The sequence below is a fragment of the Bison bison genome, unplaced genomic scaffold (genome assembly GCF_000754665.1).
Source record: "Bison bison bison isolate TAMUID 2011002044 unplaced genomic scaffold, Bison_UMD1.0 scf7180017864233, whole genome shotgun sequence".
Taxonomy (NCBI): Eukaryota; Metazoa; Chordata; class Mammalia; order Artiodactyla; family Bovidae; genus Bison; species Bison bison.
Genome location: NW_011494805.1, coordinates 5,966,670 through 5,986,897, shown reverse-complemented (window position 1 = coordinate 5,986,897; position 20,228 = coordinate 5,966,670). Strand labels below are relative to the sequence as shown.

Sequence of the window (20,228 nt, the reverse complement as noted above, 5' to 3'; positions counted from 1 at the left end):
TTCAACCAAGTGGATCACTGACTTTTATTTCATCTTTACTATGAATTCTGAAAAAAAACGTAGAACATAATCTAAATATGTAGAAAAAGTTTTGGCAAAGCAAAAAGTATTGTTTAGAGAAGTTAAACTGTATACTCGTATTATCTGTATGTACTTAGTGAAATATGTTACTGGTAACATTCTAAGATGTCAGTTCCATGGTTAAAAAAAATTTACGTTAATGAAATTTATAGTGTATACTGAAATGATACAAGTGGAAATTTAAATTTTTATATTAATAAGGAAGCCCCACTTGCTAAAGTAGCATTAATACCATTCACATCAGATTGTTACACATTTTTGTAGTTCAGTAAATGTCTTTGATAATGAAAAACAAAGTATTTACCTAGGACAAAAATAATAATTTATATAAAAAGGGGGGAAGACCAAAATATTTTTTATATGCTTATTCAGATACATAGAACTTTTATGAATTTAAGAGGAATGAAGATATTCAAACTGTAATAGGAAATCATTAGACTTATTTGAATATTTAGATGCTTATGTTAAGTCTTCAATCCATCTGGTTTTATAAAACCAAAATTTCTAACACAAAAGCAGAAAAGTTCACATTACCTTTTTATATGTTCCTAAGTATCAAATTATATCAATTTATTCTGTATTTAAAGAACATCATAGATACTAAAACTAAAGTACAGAAGTGTCTGATTCTTTTTAATTCCACAAAAAGCTAGCATCTCAAAGTAACATGTAAACAAACCTCTATGCTGCTCAGTGAATTCTCCCCAATTTCCAGAATAAACTAAATGGTAGTAGATCTAGTATATGATTTACTCATGTAAGTTACGGTTTCATTAATGACTTTGACTGACTGTATTAGTGATATAGCAAAGAGGGAAAATTTTCAACTACTGTATTTATTTAAAATAAACTGACAGGTTCAAGCACCCATCTTAAGAAAAGCCAGCAGCACTTTTTTAACATATTCAAAGTAAGATTTTGGCCTAAGCCCTTAATACCTTCCTGAACAGCCATTGCAACTAAACACCCTCAAGAGATGTTACATCAGGGAAAAAAAACATGGAGCAATTTGAACTTCTTCCCCTGGATAACAGAAAACAAGGTAAAGCAAATCCAGACTACTTTCAAATGAGTGGCTGTCACGTTTAATACACTCTGAGCTCTATAAAACTAGAGCCACTATCATATATGCTTATATAGATATATACTTATTTTTAATAAAGTCTCTTGCTTGCTTCAAAATTTAAGGATGATTTTTTTTTTTTCCTGGTCAGTCATTTCAAGGGAACAATAAATAAAAGTAGAAAAGGATGAGCTGTTTTGCATATTTCTGTGGAAGAACGGAAAACATTTATACTTTTGAGAGATTCAGAAAATTCACTGTACAGAATGAACAGCTTATATACACTATCTGTGCAACTTTTCTTGGCTGGGGTATTTAAATGCAAGAGCTCCTCCAAGACAAGAAGCCACATTCATTCTTGTCCAAATCCCTCTGTTTCTTCTATTGCAAAAAGAAGTTTTTCCTTTAGTTGTTCATAACTCTTATATGGTGGTAGATCCAAGCGATTAAAACTGAACAAAAACAAAAACAAAATGTGTTTTCAATAAAATAAACAAAATATTTCTAATACAATATATTTTAAAAATTCATTTGAAAAACTGAACAGGAAGAATATAAAAATTTTGTTGGAAGTATTCTAACACAATTTACTACTATATTAATACTTAGTGAACATATTAAATATATAAATTTTCTTATAGCAATCAACTCAATTTTAAGACCTATTCATAAAAATATTTTAGTGTTTCCCAGAGAAAGCTGGAATTACAAATATACCTGTAGCAGTAATGGATAAAACCACTGGAATATTTTTCCTCTTCTCTATAGTATCAGGTCACATTGTTTCTGGAGTCCCCCTAACTTCTCTTGGGTTAAAAGAGTCCACTTCTTTCCCTCATTCACCTCTGAATTCACTCACTCATCAGTTACTTACTGAATCTTTTCTGTACCAGGTATTTCTCCCAGGAGCTAGTGACAGAGATGAAAAACTAAGGTCCATGTTCTCACTGAACTTACATTCTAGGGTGGAGACTGTCTATCACCAAATATATACTTTTGTCTTTTCAAGTATCTTGTCATATGTTGGGCTTCCCTGGTAGCTCAGTTGGTAAAGAATCCGCCCGCAATGCAGGAGACCCCGGTTCTATTCCTGGGTGGGGAAGACCCGCTGGAGAAGGGATAGGCTACCCACTCCAGTATTCTTGGGCTTCCCTGGTGGCTCGGCTGGTAAAGAATCCGCCTGCAACGTGGGAGACCTAGGTTCGATCCCTGGGTTGGGAAAATCCCCTGGAGAAGGAAAAGGCTACCCACTCCAGTATTCTGGCCTGGAGAATTCCATGGACTGTATAGTCCATGGGGTCGCAAAGAGTCGGACACAAGGGAGCGACTTTCACTTTCACTTGTCGTATGTAGAACTATTTCTAAAATAATATGCTTGCAGTCTTGCCAGACTCAAAGAGAATTCCCTGCTGGGATTAACTGATGAAATACAAAAAACATGGAAAATGCTTAAATCACCAGAGTTTTGTTTTACAATTTACACAGGTGTAGACTAACATTTAATTTTCTAAGATACATCACTGAGTATCTGGGTCAGGATTCAGGAGTTTTGGATTTCCGTCCCCACTCTACTAGGGTCTAGTGAGATAGCTCTGAGAAGTCAAAACCGTTCTGTACTTTTATCTTCTCATGTGGAAGGCTTCTAGAGATGGTCCAGTTCCCTTCTACTCCTCCTACCAGTTATCTGCCCTAGTCAGGAAACTGTACATCAGGAGAGAGCCTTTTGAAACAGGAAAGGCAGCCAATTAAAACTGTGTTCTTCTCAGACCACGTTTCCCTCTGAAAAGCTGTTCACAGTACCAAGCAAGGGAAGCGTTCTCTTCCCCCGGCCCCTCCCGCTGCCTCTGCCTGAGGTGCAGTCTGACAGTGGACTGAGGCCGGGGGAGGCTTCCCAACAGGAGCCCCACACTAGGGCAGCCGATCCCCTGCCTGTGTCAGACTGTCCTGCTCATCAGGTCGCCCCGCCATTTCCCCCCGATCATCTCTGTCGCTGCCATATCCACCTGCATCTACTTCCTCCTCCTCTTATCTGTACCATCAGAATTTCCTGCCTACTGGTCTTGTGTACAGTTTTCTTTTTCACTTCTTCACAATCTATCTGGCCTTACATCACCTTCAGTGGTCCTTTATTAAAAAGACATGTAAGTACAAAGCCTCTTTGCTGCTGCTAACTCCTGTGGAGGGGGAGTGGGAGGGGCGGCCTGGGCCGCTTGGTGCAGCCCCACCGCTTATTCAGTGTTCTCCAGGCAGACCACACGCTCGTCTGTTCTATGGCTATGCTCTTATTTACGGCTCTCCGATGTTCCGGAATACCCTTTCTGCCTATGAAATTATTATTAAGAATCAGTCCAAATGCTACAAAACTTCCTCCAAGAATTCTTCTTGAACACGTTATACAGACTTCGTAATTCCGCTCTCCATAAGGTCTTTTTATTTCTACTTAGGATTTACTCTGTATTATGACTGACTGGTTTCTTCCATTAGATTCTAAAGTTCACAAGGGCAGAGTCCCCTTTATTCTCCTGACACAGACCCATTTTGCGTACAGGAGACATTTAGTACATGTTGAGTTGAACCATGTAAGAAAATGGGTATCTTTAAAGCATTCAAAACCATGGCTCTAAGACATGAGCTATTCTGTTCTATGCTGCTTTATAAAAAGACAAAAACATACTAAAAATACTCATCTTTTGCTGAGTACCTACTATGTGAATATCAGAATACTGTTTTAGTTTAGCTTTTTAAACTAAACTAACACTGGAGTAGGTAGTGTTCACTACTTCTGTTTTCTTATATGTAAAAAGGGGAGGGACAAGTACCCCATTAGCTTGTTTCACACGTACGTCGCCTGCTGTCCCCATATCCAGAGAGCAGCCACCTCTCTAAGCACAGCCCTGGGGACCGCAGCAGTGGGACCCCGCCTGAGGGCCCTCAGGACTGCCTCCCCAGACTGCAGGTACCGCACCGCGCCCCTCAGTCACTGCCGGACACGCAAGTCTCTCTGCGTCATCTTTTCACCTAAATCCTCACCCCGGTCCTGATCTACTCTATTTCCCCCGATCTGAACAGTATCTCCACCTGTGCCCTCCATCTCACAGCGTTCCAGTCCGTTCTTCTGAACTTATATTACATGATTTGCAGGCTTCTATAGTCTTAATGGGCTTTCCTGGTGGCTCAGATGGTAAAGAATCTGCCTGCAAATGCAGAGAGCTGTGTTTGATCCCTGGGTCAGGAAGGTCCCCTGGAGACAGTCTTAACAGCTCCTCTCTTGCCTTAACTAAAACTCAGCTAGTCTGAAACAGTCCATTTCCTTTGCAGCCAGCCAACACACTTTCGTCCTCTGAAGCAAACGATCTGGCGATGAAGCCTTTTGCACTCTTGCTATCACCTCCTTCCTGACCATGTTCCTTCGCTCACTGACACCTCTGGCCCCTGCTTCACAGTCCTCTCGTTCACTCAGGTGACAGGCAACGCTACGGCCTCCCAGGTCTTGGCCCTTCTTCAGGGATCTGTTCCCCTACTTTAGTATCATACCTTGAACTTGGTCACCAGCAGCGAAGGAAATTATTAACTGAGACACTCTATTCTCTGATTATCTGTTTTCCCCAACTTACTTCAATCAAAATGCCAACCTATTAACCCAATACTTTCTCACCATCATACCTTGTCCACAGACTCTTCTGATCTTCACTTCTTAAGCCACAGCCCATCATTGTAAGTATTAGGTTGGTGCAAAGGTTAACTGTAGTCTAAGCACTGTTGAAATTGCCATTTGATACTGGAATACATTCTTGATAAATGTGGTTATGTTATACATCACTTTAATGCACGTTTCTCGCTTTATGTTTTTTTTTGCTAATGATTCAGTTCAGTTCAGTCACTCAGTCGTGTCCGACTCCTTGTGACCCCATGAACCACAGCATGCCAGGCCTCCCTGTCCATCACCAACTCCCGGAGTCCACACAAACCCATGTCCATCGAGTCAGTGATGCCATCCAACCATCTCATCCTCTGTCATCCCCTCCTCCTCCCGCCCTCAATCTTTCTCAGCATCAGGGTCTTTTCAAATGAGTCAGCTCTTTGCATCAGGTGGCCAAAGTATTGAAGTTTCAGCTTCAACATCAGTCCTTCCAATGAACACCCAGGACTGATTTCCTTTAGGATGGACTGGTCGGATCTCTTTGCAGTCCAAGGGACTCTCAAGAGTCTTCTCCAACACCACAGTTCCAAAGCATCAATTCTTCAGTGCTCAGCTTTCTTCACAGTCCAACTCTCACATCCATACATGACCACTGGAAAAACCATAGCCTTGACTAGATGGACCTTTGTTGGCAAAGTAATGTCTCTGCTTTTCAATATGCTATCTAGGTTGGTTATAACTTTCCTTCCAAGGAGTAAGAATCTTTTAATTTCATAGCTGCAATCACCATCTGCAGTGATTTTTCAGCCCAGAAAAATAAATTCAGCCACTGTTTCCCCATCTATCTGCCATGAAGTGATGGGATCAGATGCCATGATGTTAGTTTTCTGAATGTTGAGCTTTAAGCCAATTTTTTCACTCTCCTCATTCACTTTCACCAAGAGGCTTTTTAGTTCCTCTTCACTTTCTGCCATAAGGGTGGTGTCATCTGCGTATCTGAGGTTATTGATATTTCTGCCGGCAATCTTGATTCCAGCTTGTGCTTCCTCCAGCCCAGCGTTTCTCATGATGTATTCTGCATATAAGTTAAATAAGCAGGGTGACAATATACAGCCTTGACATACTCCTTTTCCTATTTGGAACCAGTCTGTTGTTCCATGTCCAGTTCTGTTAGGTCCTCACCTGCATACAGGTTTCTCAAGAGGCAGGTCAGGTGGTCTGGTATTCCCATCTCTTCCAGAATTTTCCACAGTTTACTGTGATCCACAAGGTCAAAGGCTTTGGCATAGTCAATAAAGCAGAAATAAAGGTTTTTCTGGAACTCTCTTGCTTTTTCGATGATCCATCGGATGTTGGCAATTTGATCTCTGGTTCCTGTGCCCTTTCTAAAACCAGCTTGAACATCAGGAAGTTCATGGTTCACATATTGCTGAAGCCTGGCTTGGAGAATTTTAAGCATTACGTTACTAGCATGTGAGATGCGTGTAATTGTGCGGTAGTTTGAGCATTCTTTGGCATTGCCTTTCTTTGGGATTGGAATGAAAATTGAACTTTTCCAGTCCTGTGGCCATGCTGTTTATTTTATATTTACTTTAGACTATGGAAAGGATGTTAGATGAAAAGCAAATTCGAGTGATTGTCTTATTTGATTTCAAAATGAGGCATAAAGCAGCAGAGACAACTTGCAACATCAACAACCCATCTGGCCCAGGAACTGCTAATGCACGTACAGTGCAGTGGTGTTTCAAGAAGTATGCAAAGGAGATGAGAGCCTTGAAGATGAGGACCGTAAGGGCTGGCCATCGGAAGTTACAATGATGAACTGAGAAGATCATCAAAGCTGATCCCCTTACCACTGCAGAAGTGACTGAAGAACTCAGCATTGACCATTCCACGGTCATTCCACATTTGAAAGGAAGTGGAAAGGTGAAAAGGCTCTGTAAGTGGGTGCCTTATGAGCTGACTGAAAATTTAAAAAAAACTGTTTTTCTGAAATGCCATCTTCTCTTATTGTACGCAACACACCATTTCTCGATTGGATTGTGGCATGTGATGAAAGGTAGATTTATATGACAACCAGCAACGACCAGCTCAGTGGCTGGACTGAGAAGAAGCTCCGAAGCACTTCTCAAAGCCAAACTTACACCAAAAAAAGGTCATGGTCAAATACAAAAAAAAAAAAAGATCACAGTCACAGTTTGGTGGTCTGCTGCCCATCTGATCCATTACAACTTTCTGAATCGTGGTGAAACCATTACATCTGAGAAGTATGTTCAGCAAATTGATGAGATGCACTGAAAACTGCAACGTCTGCAGGCAGCATTGGTCAGCTGAAAGGGCCCAATTCTCCACGACACCCGACCACACGCTGCACAAGCAGTGCTTCAAAAGTTGAACCAATTGGGCTATGAAGTTTTGCCTTATCTACCGTATTCACCTAACCTCTCGCCAACTGACTACAACTTCTTCAAGCATCTGGACAACATTCTGCAGGGAAAATGCTTTCCTCAAGAGTTTGTCTAATCCCAAAGTATGGATTTCTATGTTACAGGAACAGACAAACTTATTTCTCACTGGCAAAAGTGTGTTGACTGTAATGGTTCCTATTTTGATTAATAAAGATGTGTTTGAGCCTAGTTACAATGATTTAAAATTCATGGTCTAAAACTGCAATTACTTTTGCACCAACCTAATAGTTTATAGAAGTCATGGTCCATCGTTAAAATCACTACCTTGCAAATACTTTAAAATCTTATCTCTCCTTTTTGAACTTACTCATACTCTGAATGAATTCAGCCTTCTACTTTCTCATTCCTTGTACCTAATCAGTTGAAAATTACTGCAGGGGATATCTGACGACTTCACATTAACTACTAGATCCAAGTGGGCAATCCAATGCTGCCCAGCATTCTCAGCCATGTTTCTCTAGAAAACACTTGTCTCGTCCCTGACAACTCTCCCTTTCTTTCTCCAAGTCTTTCCCTTCTTCACTGTTAGCCAGTGACTTCACCTTATAAATACTTGGAGGAAAAAAATCAACAGTTGATCAACTCTTTTTTCCTTCACAAAATCTAAAATCTATTTGTAGTTTAACCCAACTTTTCTTCCTCTTCTGTTACAACAAAGGAAATGTTCTTGTTTTCATCAAAAGTGAATTCCTTAACTCACACTCAGAATCCCAATTCTTTCCATCTCCTTTGGTTATGAATTCTCTGTCCCCTGCCTCAACAATCTCTCCTGCATTGAACTCACCAGTTTAATCTAACCTGGTGTTCCTAAAAGTTTTTGGTGAACAGGATCCTTTTTCACATCTAAAAATATTGAGAAATCCAAAGAGCTTTCTGTTTATGTGAATTATAACTATTGATATTTACCATAAATTTTAAAAATAATTTACTGTGAAAATGAAAGTAAGTTATTTTTATGAAAAAAGTGACTGTTTTCAAAAAAGTAGTGAAAAAAGTAGCCTTGTTTCATATTTTTGCAAATTATTTTAATGTCAGGTTTAATAGAAGACATCTGGATTCTAATACCTATGTGTTTATACTATCAAACTGCATTGTTTTAGATTAAGCATATGAAAACTCTTCCCATACAGATATGCAATTAGAAAACAGAGATGTACTCAGGTAATTTTTTCCAGATAATTATGGATATTATTCTTTGACGATATACTAAGTTTGACAAGGTTATGCATAATATGGGTTTTGAAATCATATCACAGAACCCTTTGTATTCTGTTATATGAAAGCCATTGGTTTATTTTGCACTCTGGATGTTTTTCTCATGCATGAGTTTATAACATCATGTATCAGTTATTTGGAAATACAGGTTCACCAAGTTATAATGAATTTTAAAATATTAAAAGTCTTGGGAAGCTGAGAAGCTGAATATACAAGTTTTCCAAAATTCTGATTTTTGTATGAAACCTCAATGTTATCATCACCAATAAATGCTGTTAGTTGTTTTCCTTAAAATGATGAGCTTTTACTTAATTTTCAAGAAAAATGTCTGAATGAAACAGTCTGTTATGTTTTCAAGTAACTAGAGCATTTCACAAAAAAAGCAAGCTCTTCAGCTTTCAACTTGACAACTAAGAGCTTCTTCACAAGACAAAAACCAGTGTTTCATGTAGACTTGCCATTTATTTTGTCATACAGAATATTAAAAAAAAAAACACATACACTTCAAGTGTCAAAAGATTTAATAAAGTTAATAGTTTTTACTACTTCATAATCAACAACTTTCAATAAGCCTGGCCTTTTCTTTCTTTTTTTAAACTTCAAATGTGTGGTGTTGAAAAATGCAGAGACAGCAGTTTGGTGTCAACTGCCTTTTCCTTGACTTGTGCTAAGCCAACAGCTGTTGACCCACCATTACTTTGGTACCACAAGTGCAAATGTCAAAACAACAAAAAGGCAAAAAAAGGACAGTGTGAAAACTGACTTTGACCTCCTGAAAGCAATGCATACCTTCGGGCCATCACCATCTTCCGTCTGGATGACTAACAGCTCTGACCTCCCTGCTCTCACTTGCCCAGTTCCCTCCCGCCCCCTGCTGCCAGAGTCGTTTTTCTTAGATCTCATTATTCTTATATAAGACTCCTCAATGGCTCCTAATTGTATTTAGAATCTAACTGCCCATCATAGCCTATTAACCTCTACATAATGTAGCCCCTGCCTGCATTTCCAAATTCTTTTATCTTCCTCCTCAGAATCATTAAGTTCCATTCATACCAAGTCATCTTTTATTTCCTTTAAAAATGACTATACAAAGTACATACTCCCCATTTCTTCCCACAGCATGCTATTCATCAAACTCAACTTAAACATCACTGTTTCCAAGAAACTTCCCTGACCACCAATCTGGTGGGGATTCCTCCTCAGCTGTTCTCCTGGTTCCCTTTAAAGGACTCCTAGCATTCGTAAAGAGGTGTTGACCTGTTTGTCTTTTGTGCCCCCACCCCCAATGGAGTACAAACTTCATAAAAGGCAGGGAGCACTTCAATCTTATTTTATTTTATACCTAGTGGTACTTTAAATATTTTTCGAATCAATGAATACATTTCTCAAGTATTTATATTAACCAGTCACTCTAAAGTGTTTAGTTATAGAGTGCCATATTAATCAGTAAAAACTAAAATTCTGACTACTTTAGTGAATCAACAATTATACTCAGTCACTGTACTATTTAAGATTTTTCAACTTACCATGTGTGGCTTCTTGGTAACCAGGTATCTTTGCCAACTTTTTCAATGCAAAATTTTTGAGGCCCATTACTTCCTAAATCAGGAAAATATGACAAAATTTATTTGGTCCTTTAAACTTTTTAGTTTTGACAACTAGTCAAACCAGAACACATCACAGAATCAACATGAATGATACAGAATAAACTACAATGTAAATGGCTTCTGCCCAGAGAAGCTTGTTAATGCTGCAGATCCAGCAATAGGAATCACAAAGTAGAAAGATCAGTGTCTACAGAATTGTGATCCCCTCACAAAGCAATGGCCAACCAGCCTCTGAGAGCAGACTTTCATATCGATCTTACAAATGTACTTGATATTAAGCATTAATTTGTCTTTCTTGCAGTAGATGCCCTACCTAAAGCATAGAAGAATAATCCTTAGGCTTAAGTCTGCTGTGTGTCTAGACGCATTATCACAAAATTATTTACAGAGAAAACCGCATTTACCCATGAGTTCAGCAAATCCTCCTAGAGGTAAACGGCAGGTTCCAGTGACAAACTGCAGTAGCCGCATTCTCACTTCATTGTCTGTCTCCTTCACAAACTGCGGAACAAGAGCAAGTTTACTTTACGACCTGGTGAAAATTATTCGTACTAAAATTCTATTTCTATTTTCAAATTAATTTACAACTCTTGTATTGATTTCAAAGCCCAATTTCCTATTTTTAAGAGGAAAATGAAAACAGAGGATGCGCCATATGCTTCTTGTGTATTTGGCCCTAACAACAGTATTATGAGACAGGAACTATCATTAGCATCCCCACGACACATGTTCAGAAGACGGAGGCCAGGCTTCCCTGATGGCTCAGTGGTAAAGAGCCTGTCTGCTGATGCAGGAGACATGGGTTTGATCCCTGATCCAGAAGATCCCACATGCCACGGAGCAGCTAAGCCCGTGGGCCACAGCTATTGAGCCTGTGCTCTAGAGACCAGGAGCCACACCTCTGAGCCCACAGGCCACGACTGCAGAAGCCCTCGTGCCCCAGAGCCTGTGCTCCACAAGAGAGAGGACATCTCGATGGGACGCCTATGCACCACAGCCAGAGGGGAGCCCCTGCTCGCCGCAACATGAGAAAAGCCCGTGTGCAGCAACAGAGACCCAGCATAGTCAAAAATAAACAAGTAATCAGAAAAAAAGAAAACGGAGGCCTGGAGAGGTGAAAGAATTTGTCCTTCTCAACCTGCTACTAAGTGGCGGAACTAACATTTGAACTCAGGTCTGACTGAGCTCTAAAGCTCTGTTATCCTGACCTGAGCGGACTACCCTGCAAGCTACTGACGGTGACGGTGAACAAATCCTTCTCAATTGCCACTCTCAGCAGTTTCTGATATTTTCTTTCACTAAACATCACTTTCCCAACTATATTCTTCATACTTGAAAACCCAAAGTATGCATTCTTCTAAAAATATCTCTCTTCATAGACTATTTCTTTTCAAAGTGGACATAGACAGGTAATGTGAAATACTGATCTGAATTGCTCTGAGTGTTGCTCTGAGTGTCTTACAACAGAAGGTAAGGAACTTAGGGGACAGTGTGAGAGTAGAAATGTATCTTAAAAACAAGAGACTAAACTTTAGCTAATAATAAGACAAAATGTTGTGCTAAATACGAAAAAATAATGTTTCTGCACAGAACTGCGCTGAGGCAACATGTTTCATCAAGACGTAGAAATGGAGGTGAACAGGGCTGGCATAAATCTCACCACTTTCCCCAGAACAAACCCATTGGAATGAGCTGAGTGAGTGAAGCTGCTAGTCTTGTCTGAGTCTTTGTGACCCCATGGGCCATAGGCCGCCAAGCTTCTCTGTCCACGGGATTTTCCAGGCAAGAATACTGGAGTGGGTTGCCATTTCCTTCTCCAGGGAAATCCCATTTAGAAAATACAACTATTCGTTTGGATTTATATAACCCAGTGCTTAAGCTCCTCAGGTGTATAGGAAGAAATGCCCAAAGGGAGTGTCAGGGAACAAAAGGAACAAGGAAGCTGGTAAAGAGCCAAAAGGGAAGATTACAGATACTTGCATGTACTCTGTATGGATGCAATTCTGAAGTGTTAGGTTTGAAAACAGAGTTATTCCCACTTTTCATTTACTTTTTGCAGTAGATAACATGTGCATGGGGTGTGGACCTCAGGCAGCAGGAGGGCGCAACGGGATGCCCCCGCGCACACCTCTGCCTCAGGGCAGCTCTCTGCCCAGGCGCCCGCCACCTTCTCAGAGGTTGTTTCATACACTAGCAGACACTTCGTCTAGACAGAATAGATATTTTCCTTTAAGCCAAGTAATAGATACAACTTCCTTTTAAGCTTAATGCTGTATTGAAAAACATTATTCTCCAATATTTTTGTTAATTTGCATTAAGAAAAAGAATGACAAAAAGGTATGGAATTACAGAACGGATATATTACAATTTATTTACTCAGTTCCCCTGATGGACAAAGAGAGAAGGAGGGAGAGGGGGAGAGAGAAAGGAAAGGAAAGAAAAGTCATTCTTGAACATTATCATCTAGATTGTTCTAATTTGCTGGCATATTATCACCTTTAGAGGAATTAAGTATTTTCATTGACTTTCTCATTAAAAACATATTCTTTTACTTCCAAAATTAAGTAGAATTTATAGAATACTTTCATACTACTAGAAAAAATATTATACCTAAAACCATTACCGTTAAACTATTATTTAAAGATGGTCATTTGTTCTTTCATTTAGGAAATAAGAAATGGAAAATCCTTTAACAAGTTTTTACACTATCCACTTCTAATTTAAAATTCAAAGACTAAATACCATGTCCAAAAGCAGTCTCAACCTTAAAAATTAACTTTTCAAATTACCACTTCATCAGAAAACATTTTCTTTCAGTATTTAGTGTCAAGAAGATAAAAGCAAATACCTGCCAAAACCAAATGATTTGCTTGCTGTTTCTGGTATAATGTCGATACACAGTGTTTCTCTGCCAATCTGCCAGGTCGACCTCCTGCATGCCACACAACATAACCTGGGGAATGAGCACAGTATCAGGTCAGAGGAAAGATTTAGTGAAGACAGTAACTACAGGACAGAAATCTGCTAATGCCCAGCTATGCACATGCTAATTATGTCAAATGGCTATGTGTACATCAAATAATGATCACAGTAAAGCAAGTCTAACTAAATTGTGTGGCAATTTAACATGCAGAATTCTTTAGTTCTTATCTTATTCATGTTTACTGAACTTAAAAACGTTCAAAAGTAACTATTCTTCAAGAAAAGCATCAGCTATACAAAAACAATCACTTTTACTACACATATATCCCAAATCACATACATTACAAATAAGTTTTAAACATAAATTTCTGGTTCTTCTTCTTTTTTTTAATCTACGCTACCTTACCTATTTAAAATTAAAAGTATACTAACCTCCTGTTATTCATCTATCCAGGCTTTGAGAATAAAATCTTCTAGATATGTAAAATTCTCAAGTAACTCTAGTTTATTATATATGGGATGAAAACTATTTTGGGCATAATAACCTGTACTTTATTTCTCATATCAACTATGATCTATAATTTAGACACAATAAAGCATGCATATTTTAAGTACAGAGTTACATGCATTTTGACAGCAGTATATACACCTGTTAACCACCTCAGTGATCTCACCACAGGTTAGATTTCTGAACGCAGCAGACAGACTACACTCAGCCGCTCTTTTCTGTTTTCTTTTCTCACCAGTAGAATGTTTATGAGATTCATTCACGCTGTGAGGGGCACCCGTGGTTCTTTCATATTGCTGAGTGGTGTTTCATTTCATAAATATACAACAATTTATTTACCCATTCTCTTGTTGATGGACATTTAGGTTACTTCGAATTTTTGATTTTGATGAATAAAACTGTGATGAACATTTATGGAAAAGTTCTGTGAACATACATGTTTCATTTCCACATGAGTAAGCACTACTAGTGGGACCGCTAGGGCATAAGCGGAGGCGTGTGTAACAGTGACGATTCATTCAGCTTGAATCTGTATTTCCCCAATGATTAGTGAGCATCTCCCCGTGTTTCTATGCCATCAATAGAGCTTCTTTAATGAAGTGAGCCTCTGTCCACTTAAAAACTGTATTGAGTGATAGGTTTTTAATATAGTCTGGATGTAACACCTTTGTCTCAAGAGTTTCTCTCAGCAGGTAGGTTGCCTTTTCATTTACTTGACAGCATCTTTTGAAGAGAAGTTTTTAATTTTGATGAAATCTAACATCCTTTGTGTTCTTCCTAAGACACTTCTGTCTAGACTAAGATTTTTCTACTATGTTATATTTTTAGTTTTCATATTTATGTTCATAATTTATTTCAAATTAATCTTTATGAGCTGACAGGGTCAAAATTAATTTTCTTCTATATGAATATCAAGTTAATCCAGAATCACTTGTTTAAGACTTTTCCCCTTTCCCCATCAAAATATATTAGTACTTTTGATGAAAATAATTGACAATATATATGTGGATCTATTCTGGACTCTAATTAAAGTGTTTCACTGACCTGTCTATCCTCACACAAATATCACACTATCTTAATTACTATGGCTTATAAAAATCCTTGACATCAGGTAGTAAACGTTTATCCTGTAAGATTTGTCCTTTTTCAAAACTGTTTTGGCTAATCCAGAACATGTGCATTTCCTTGTAATTTTAGAAGTGCTGCTGCTGCTGCTAAGTCACTTCAGTCGTGTCTGACTCTGTGCGACCCCATAGACGGCAGCCCACCAGGCTCCCCCGTCCCTGGGATTCTCCAGGCAAGAACACTGGAGTGGGTTGCCATTTCCTTCTCCAGTGAATGAAAGTGAAAAGTGAAAGTGAAGTTGCTCAGCTGTGTCCGACTCTTCTCGACCCCATGGACTGCAGCCCACCAGGCTCCTCTGTCCATGGGATTTTCCAGGCAAGAACACTGGAGCGGGTTGCCATTTCCTTCTCCAGTGCATGAAAGTGAAAAGTGAAAAGTGAAGACACTCAGTTATATCTGAGTTTTAGGGATCCCATGGACTGCAGCGTACTAGCCGATCAATTTCTACAGAAAATTCTACCAGGATGTTGATTGGATTGTGTTATTTGGAGAAAACTGATATTTACAATACCGAATCTTCCAATACATATGATGAAATATGTCTCCACTTATTAAAATTTTAATTTTTCTCAGCAATGTTTCCAGTTTTTAGAGTTCTTACATGGCTTTGGCTACATTTGTTCTTTTTTTTTTTTAATGCTTTAGTAAATGAAACTTTGAAGTTTCAATTTCTAAATGTTTGCTGCTAGCATGCAGAAGATACACAATTGATTTTTTTAAATAACTAAGCTTGCACCCTACAATGAATTATTAAAATTCGTTATCATTTCTAGTTGTTTTTTGGTAGGTCCCTTAGAATTTTCTAAATTGACAATCATGTTATCATCTGTGAATAAAGGCAGATTTACTTCTTTCCAAACTTTATGCTTTTTGCTTCTACTTCTGCCTTATTGCACTGGCTTCGGAATCTGGTACAATGGAGAACACAAGTGGTGAGAGTGGACATCACTGAGTTCCCAATCTCAGTGAGAAATATCCAAGGTATCACCATTAGAATGCTGTTAGGATTTATCTTTTTTGTTGAGGCCCTTTATCAAACTGAGAAGGCTACCTTCTATTCCTAGTGTGATGAAGAGTTTTTATACAGAATGACTGTTTTATCTTCTTACAAACAGATTTTAATCTGTAAAAAAGGGGCATGATTATGGATGACCATTCTTTTGGATAATGGTGTAAATATTCTTTACTGTGGTATTATTCATGGTTAAAAGAGACAATGAATGGGAGTAGAAGAAGAAACAAGAGAAAGACAGGACAAAACAAAACAAATTTCTATTTCCTCATAGCTCTGTACTGTGAGCTAAAAGCAAATCAGTAAGCAATTAGGCCTTTAGTCTCCTTATCTGTGTTAGAAAATTATCATGCAGCCAGACTATTTCACAAGGTGTCCTGTGAGAAGACTGTAAGCGCTACCATGGGTGATATAAAAGTATGCACCTGTTAATATCTTTCTTTATCTACTGTCTTAAGTTTCCTCTGGGTTCTGATGTCAGGCTCTTGTCGTAACACCCCTCTCTCACTGAGTGGCCTCTAAGACAGCAGTTCTTAACCAAGGGTACAGAGTATTTTAGATGTAAGCATTTTGAGGATGCAGAATTGTTTCATTTTCTTCAGATTCTTAATACAGTTGGTGATTTTAAAAAATGACTAATACTACTCTAAAAAGTATCTTCCATTCTACTAATGCATTTCTGCTAATCTGTGTAAGCAAGCTGTTAGGAAAGAGCCATTAACTAAGGTTTACAGAGTCTGCCTGTAATTCAGGCTCTGAGTCCTGATTTTCATGTATTTCCTGTGTCAGAGTTTCTAGAAGGCTAAGTCCTACATAGGACTATTACTTTATAAAACTTAAAATGCTAATTTTTTCATATGCACATTTTGATTACATGGACAAACCAAGTTTCTTAACAGAGGACGCAAGATGGCTGAAGTTAAAATACTGCCCCCAAAAGGTGGCAGGGGGAAATGCAAGCACTTTCCTAAATGGCCCTCCCTACCTTCTAATTTACATGGGAGAGACTTGGAGAATTCACAATAACTAATCATCAGAGAAACATAAATCAAAACCACAGCGAACTACCACCTCATACTATTATTACTGGAATTGTTACTATTAAAAACAAAAACAGAAAATAACAAGTATAGGCAAAGATGTGGAGAAGTTGGAAGCCTTATATACATTTGGTGGGAATGGAAAATAGTACAGCTGCTATGGAAAACGGTAGCGGTTCTTCAAGAAGTTAAATAGAGAATTACTATTTGATAGAGCAATACCACTCCTGAGTATTTACTCAAAAGAACTGAAAGCAGGGTCTCAAAGAATATTCTGTACACTCATGTATAGAGCAGCATTATTCACAATCACCAAAAGGTGGAATGAAGACAAAGATTCAGTGACTGATGAATGGATAAAGAAAATACACACATATATGTATTATGTGTATCAGTTGTGACCTTTGTGATGTATCAGTCAACTCTTTGTGACCCCATGGACTGCAGCACGCCAGGCTTCCCTGTCCTCCCCATCTCCTGGAACTTGCTCAAACTCACGTCCATTGAGTTGGTGATGCCATCCAACCATCTCATCCTCTGTTGTCCCCTTCTCCTGTCTTCAATCTTTCCCAGCATCAGGATCTTTCCAGTGAGTCAGCTCTTCGAATCAGGTGGCCAAAGTATTGGAGTTTCAGCCTCATCATCAGTCCTTCCAATGAACACCCAGGGCTGATCTCCTTCAGAATGGACTGGTTGGATCTCCTTGCAGTCCAAAGGACTCTCAAGAGTCTTCTCCAACACCACAGTTCAAAAGCATCAATTCTTCGGCGCTCAGCTTTCTTCACAGTCCAACTCTCACATCCATACATGACTACTGGAAACCATAGCCTTGACTAAACGGAACTTTGTTGGCAAAGTAATGACTCTGCTTTTTAAAATGCTGTCTAAGTTGTCATAACTTTTCTTCCAAGGAGCAAGTGTCTTTTAATTTCATGGCTGCAGTCACCATCTGCAGTGATTTTGGAGCCCAAGAAAATAAAGTCTGTTACTGTTTTCATTGTTTCCCAATCTATTTGCCATGAAGTGATGGGACTGGATGCCATGATCTTAGTTTTCTGAATGCTGAGTTTTAAGCCACCTTTTTCACTCTCCTCTTTCAGCTTCACCAAGAGGATCTTTAGTCCCTTTCCGCTTTCTATCCTAAGGATGGTGTTATCTGCCTATCTGAGGTTATCGATATTTCTTATGGCAATGTTGATCCCAGCTTGCACTTCATCCAGTCTGGCACTTCAATGATGTACTCTGCATAAAAGTTAAATAAACACGGTGACAATATACAGCCCTGATGTACTCTTTTCCCAATCTGGAACCAGTCCATTGTTCCATGCCTGGTTCTAACTGTTGCTTCTTGATCTGCATAGAAGCAATAGGTTTCTCAGGAAGCAGGTAAGGTGGTCTGGTATTCCCATCTCTTTAAGAATTTTCCACAGTTGTGGTCTACACAAAGTCTTTACCCTAGTCAGTGAAGCGGATGTTTTTCTGGAACTCTCTAGATTTTTTGATGATCAAATTGGGTGTTGGCAATTTGATCTCTGGTCCTCTGCCTTTTCTAAATCCAGTTTGAACATCTGAAAGTTCACGGTTCATGTACTGTTGAAGCCTAGCTTGGAGAATTTTGAGCATTACTTTGCTAGCAAGTGAAATGAGTGTGCAGTAGTTTGAACATTCTTTGGCATTGACCTTCTTTGAGATTGGAATGAAAACTCAATCTGTTTTCCAGTCCTGTGGCCACAACTGAGTTTTCCAAATTTGTTGGCATACTGAGTGTAGACTTTCACAACATCGTCTTCTAAGATTTGAAACAGCTCGGCTGGAATTCCATCACCTCCACTAGTTTTGTTGATGGTGATGCTTCCTAAGGCCCACTTGACTTTGCACTCCTTGATGTCTTGCTCTAGGTGAGTGGTCACACCATTGTGGCTATCTGGGTCATTAAAATCTTTTTTGTATAGTTCTTCTGTGTATTCTTGTCACCTCTTCTTAATAATCTCTGCTTCTCCTAGGTCCATACCGTTTCTGTCCTTTATCGTGCCCAACCTTGCATGAAATGTTCTCTTGGTATCTTTTAATTTTTTTGAAGAGATCTCTAGTCTTTCCCATTCTATTGTTTTCCTCTATTTCTTTGCAGTTTACTTAGGAAGGCTTTCTTGTCTCTCCTTGATATTCTTTGCTTCAAATGGGTATATCTTTCCTTTTCTCCTTTGCCTTTCCCTTCTCTTCTTTTCTCAGCTATTTTTAAGGCCTCCTGAGACAACAATTTTGCCTATTTGCATTTCTTTTTCTTGGGGATGGTTTTGATCACCACCTCCTGTACAATGTTATGAATTTCTGCCCCTAGTTCTTCAGGCACTCTGCCCATCAGATCTAATCCTTTGAATCTATTTGTCACTTCCACTGTATAATTGTAAGGGATTTGATTTAGGTCATACCTGAATGGTCTAGTGGTTTTCCCTACTTTCTTCAATTTCAGTCTGAATTTGGCAATAAGGAGTTCATGATCTGAGCCAGAGTCAGCTCCCAGTCTTGTTTTTGCTGACTGTATAGAGCTTCTCCATCTTCAGCTGCAAAGAATATAATCAATCGGATTTTGGTATTGACCATCTGGTGATATCCATGTGTAGAATCATCTCTTGTGTTGTTGGAAAGAGGGTGTTTGCTATGACCAGTGTGTTCTCTTGGCAGAACTCTCTTAGGTTTTGCCCTGCTTCATTTTGTACTCCAAAGTCAAACTTGTCTGTTATTTCAGGTATCTCTTGACTTCCTACTTTTGCATTCCAGTCCCTTATGATGAAAAGGACATCTTTTATCGGTGTTAGTCCTAGAAGGTCTTGTAGGTCTTCACAGAACCTGTCAACTTCAGCTTCTTCGGCATTAGTGGTTGGAGCATAGACTTGAATTACTGTGATATTGAGTCGTTTGCCTTGGAAATGAACAGAGACCAGTCTGTCGTTTTTGAGATCCAGTCTGTCGTTTTTGAGATTGCACCCAGGTACTGCATTTTAGACTCTTTTGTTGACTATGATGGCTACTTCATTTCTTCTAGGGATTCTTGCCCATAGTAGTAGATATAATAGTCATCTGAATTAAATTTGCCCAATCTGGTCCATTTTAGTTCACTGATTCCTAAAATGTCAATGTTCACTCTTGCCATCTATTTGACCACTTCCGATTTACCTTGATTCATGGACCTAACATTCCAGGTTCCTATGCACTGCTGATCTTTACAGCATCGGACTTTACTTTCACCACCAGACACAGCCACAACTGGACGTTGCTTCTGCTGTGGTTCAGCCTCTTCGTTCCTTCTGGAGCTATTTCTCCACTCTTCTCCAGTAGTATATTGGGCACCTACTGACCTGGGGAGTTCATTTCTCAGTGTCACATGTTTTTGCCTTTTCTTACTGTTTATCATATATATGTTGTTCTTCAGTCACTCAGTCGTGTCTGACTCTGTCATCCCATGATCTGTAGCCCATGAGGCTCCTCTGTCCACAGGATTCTCCAGGCAAGTATACTGGAGTGGGTTGACATTTCCTCCTCCAGGATA

At 39.0% G+C, this 20,228-nt stretch overlaps 1 protein-coding gene across 2 annotated transcripts in view; it reads right to left on the bottom strand.

Moving 5' to 3' along the window:
* Nucleotides 1–20,228, bottom strand: part of WWP1 (WW domain containing E3 ubiquitin protein ligase 1) — a 114,852-nt gene continuing 94,624 nt past the window's right edge. For both annotated transcript variants that reach the window (XM_010846230.1, XM_010846231.1), the window contains 4 exons: nt 12,923–13,027; nt 10,479–10,575; nt 9,994–10,066; nt 1–1,596 (listed from right to left, as the gene is read on the bottom strand). In XM_010846230.1, coding sequence (XP_010844532.1) covers nt 1,497–1,596; nt 9,994–10,066; nt 10,479–10,575; nt 12,923–13,027 — 375 coding nt within the window. In that variant the 3' untranslated portion in view covers nt 1–1,496. The remainder of the gene's footprint in view (nt 1,597–9,993; nt 10,067–10,478; nt 10,576–12,922; nt 13,028–20,228) is intronic.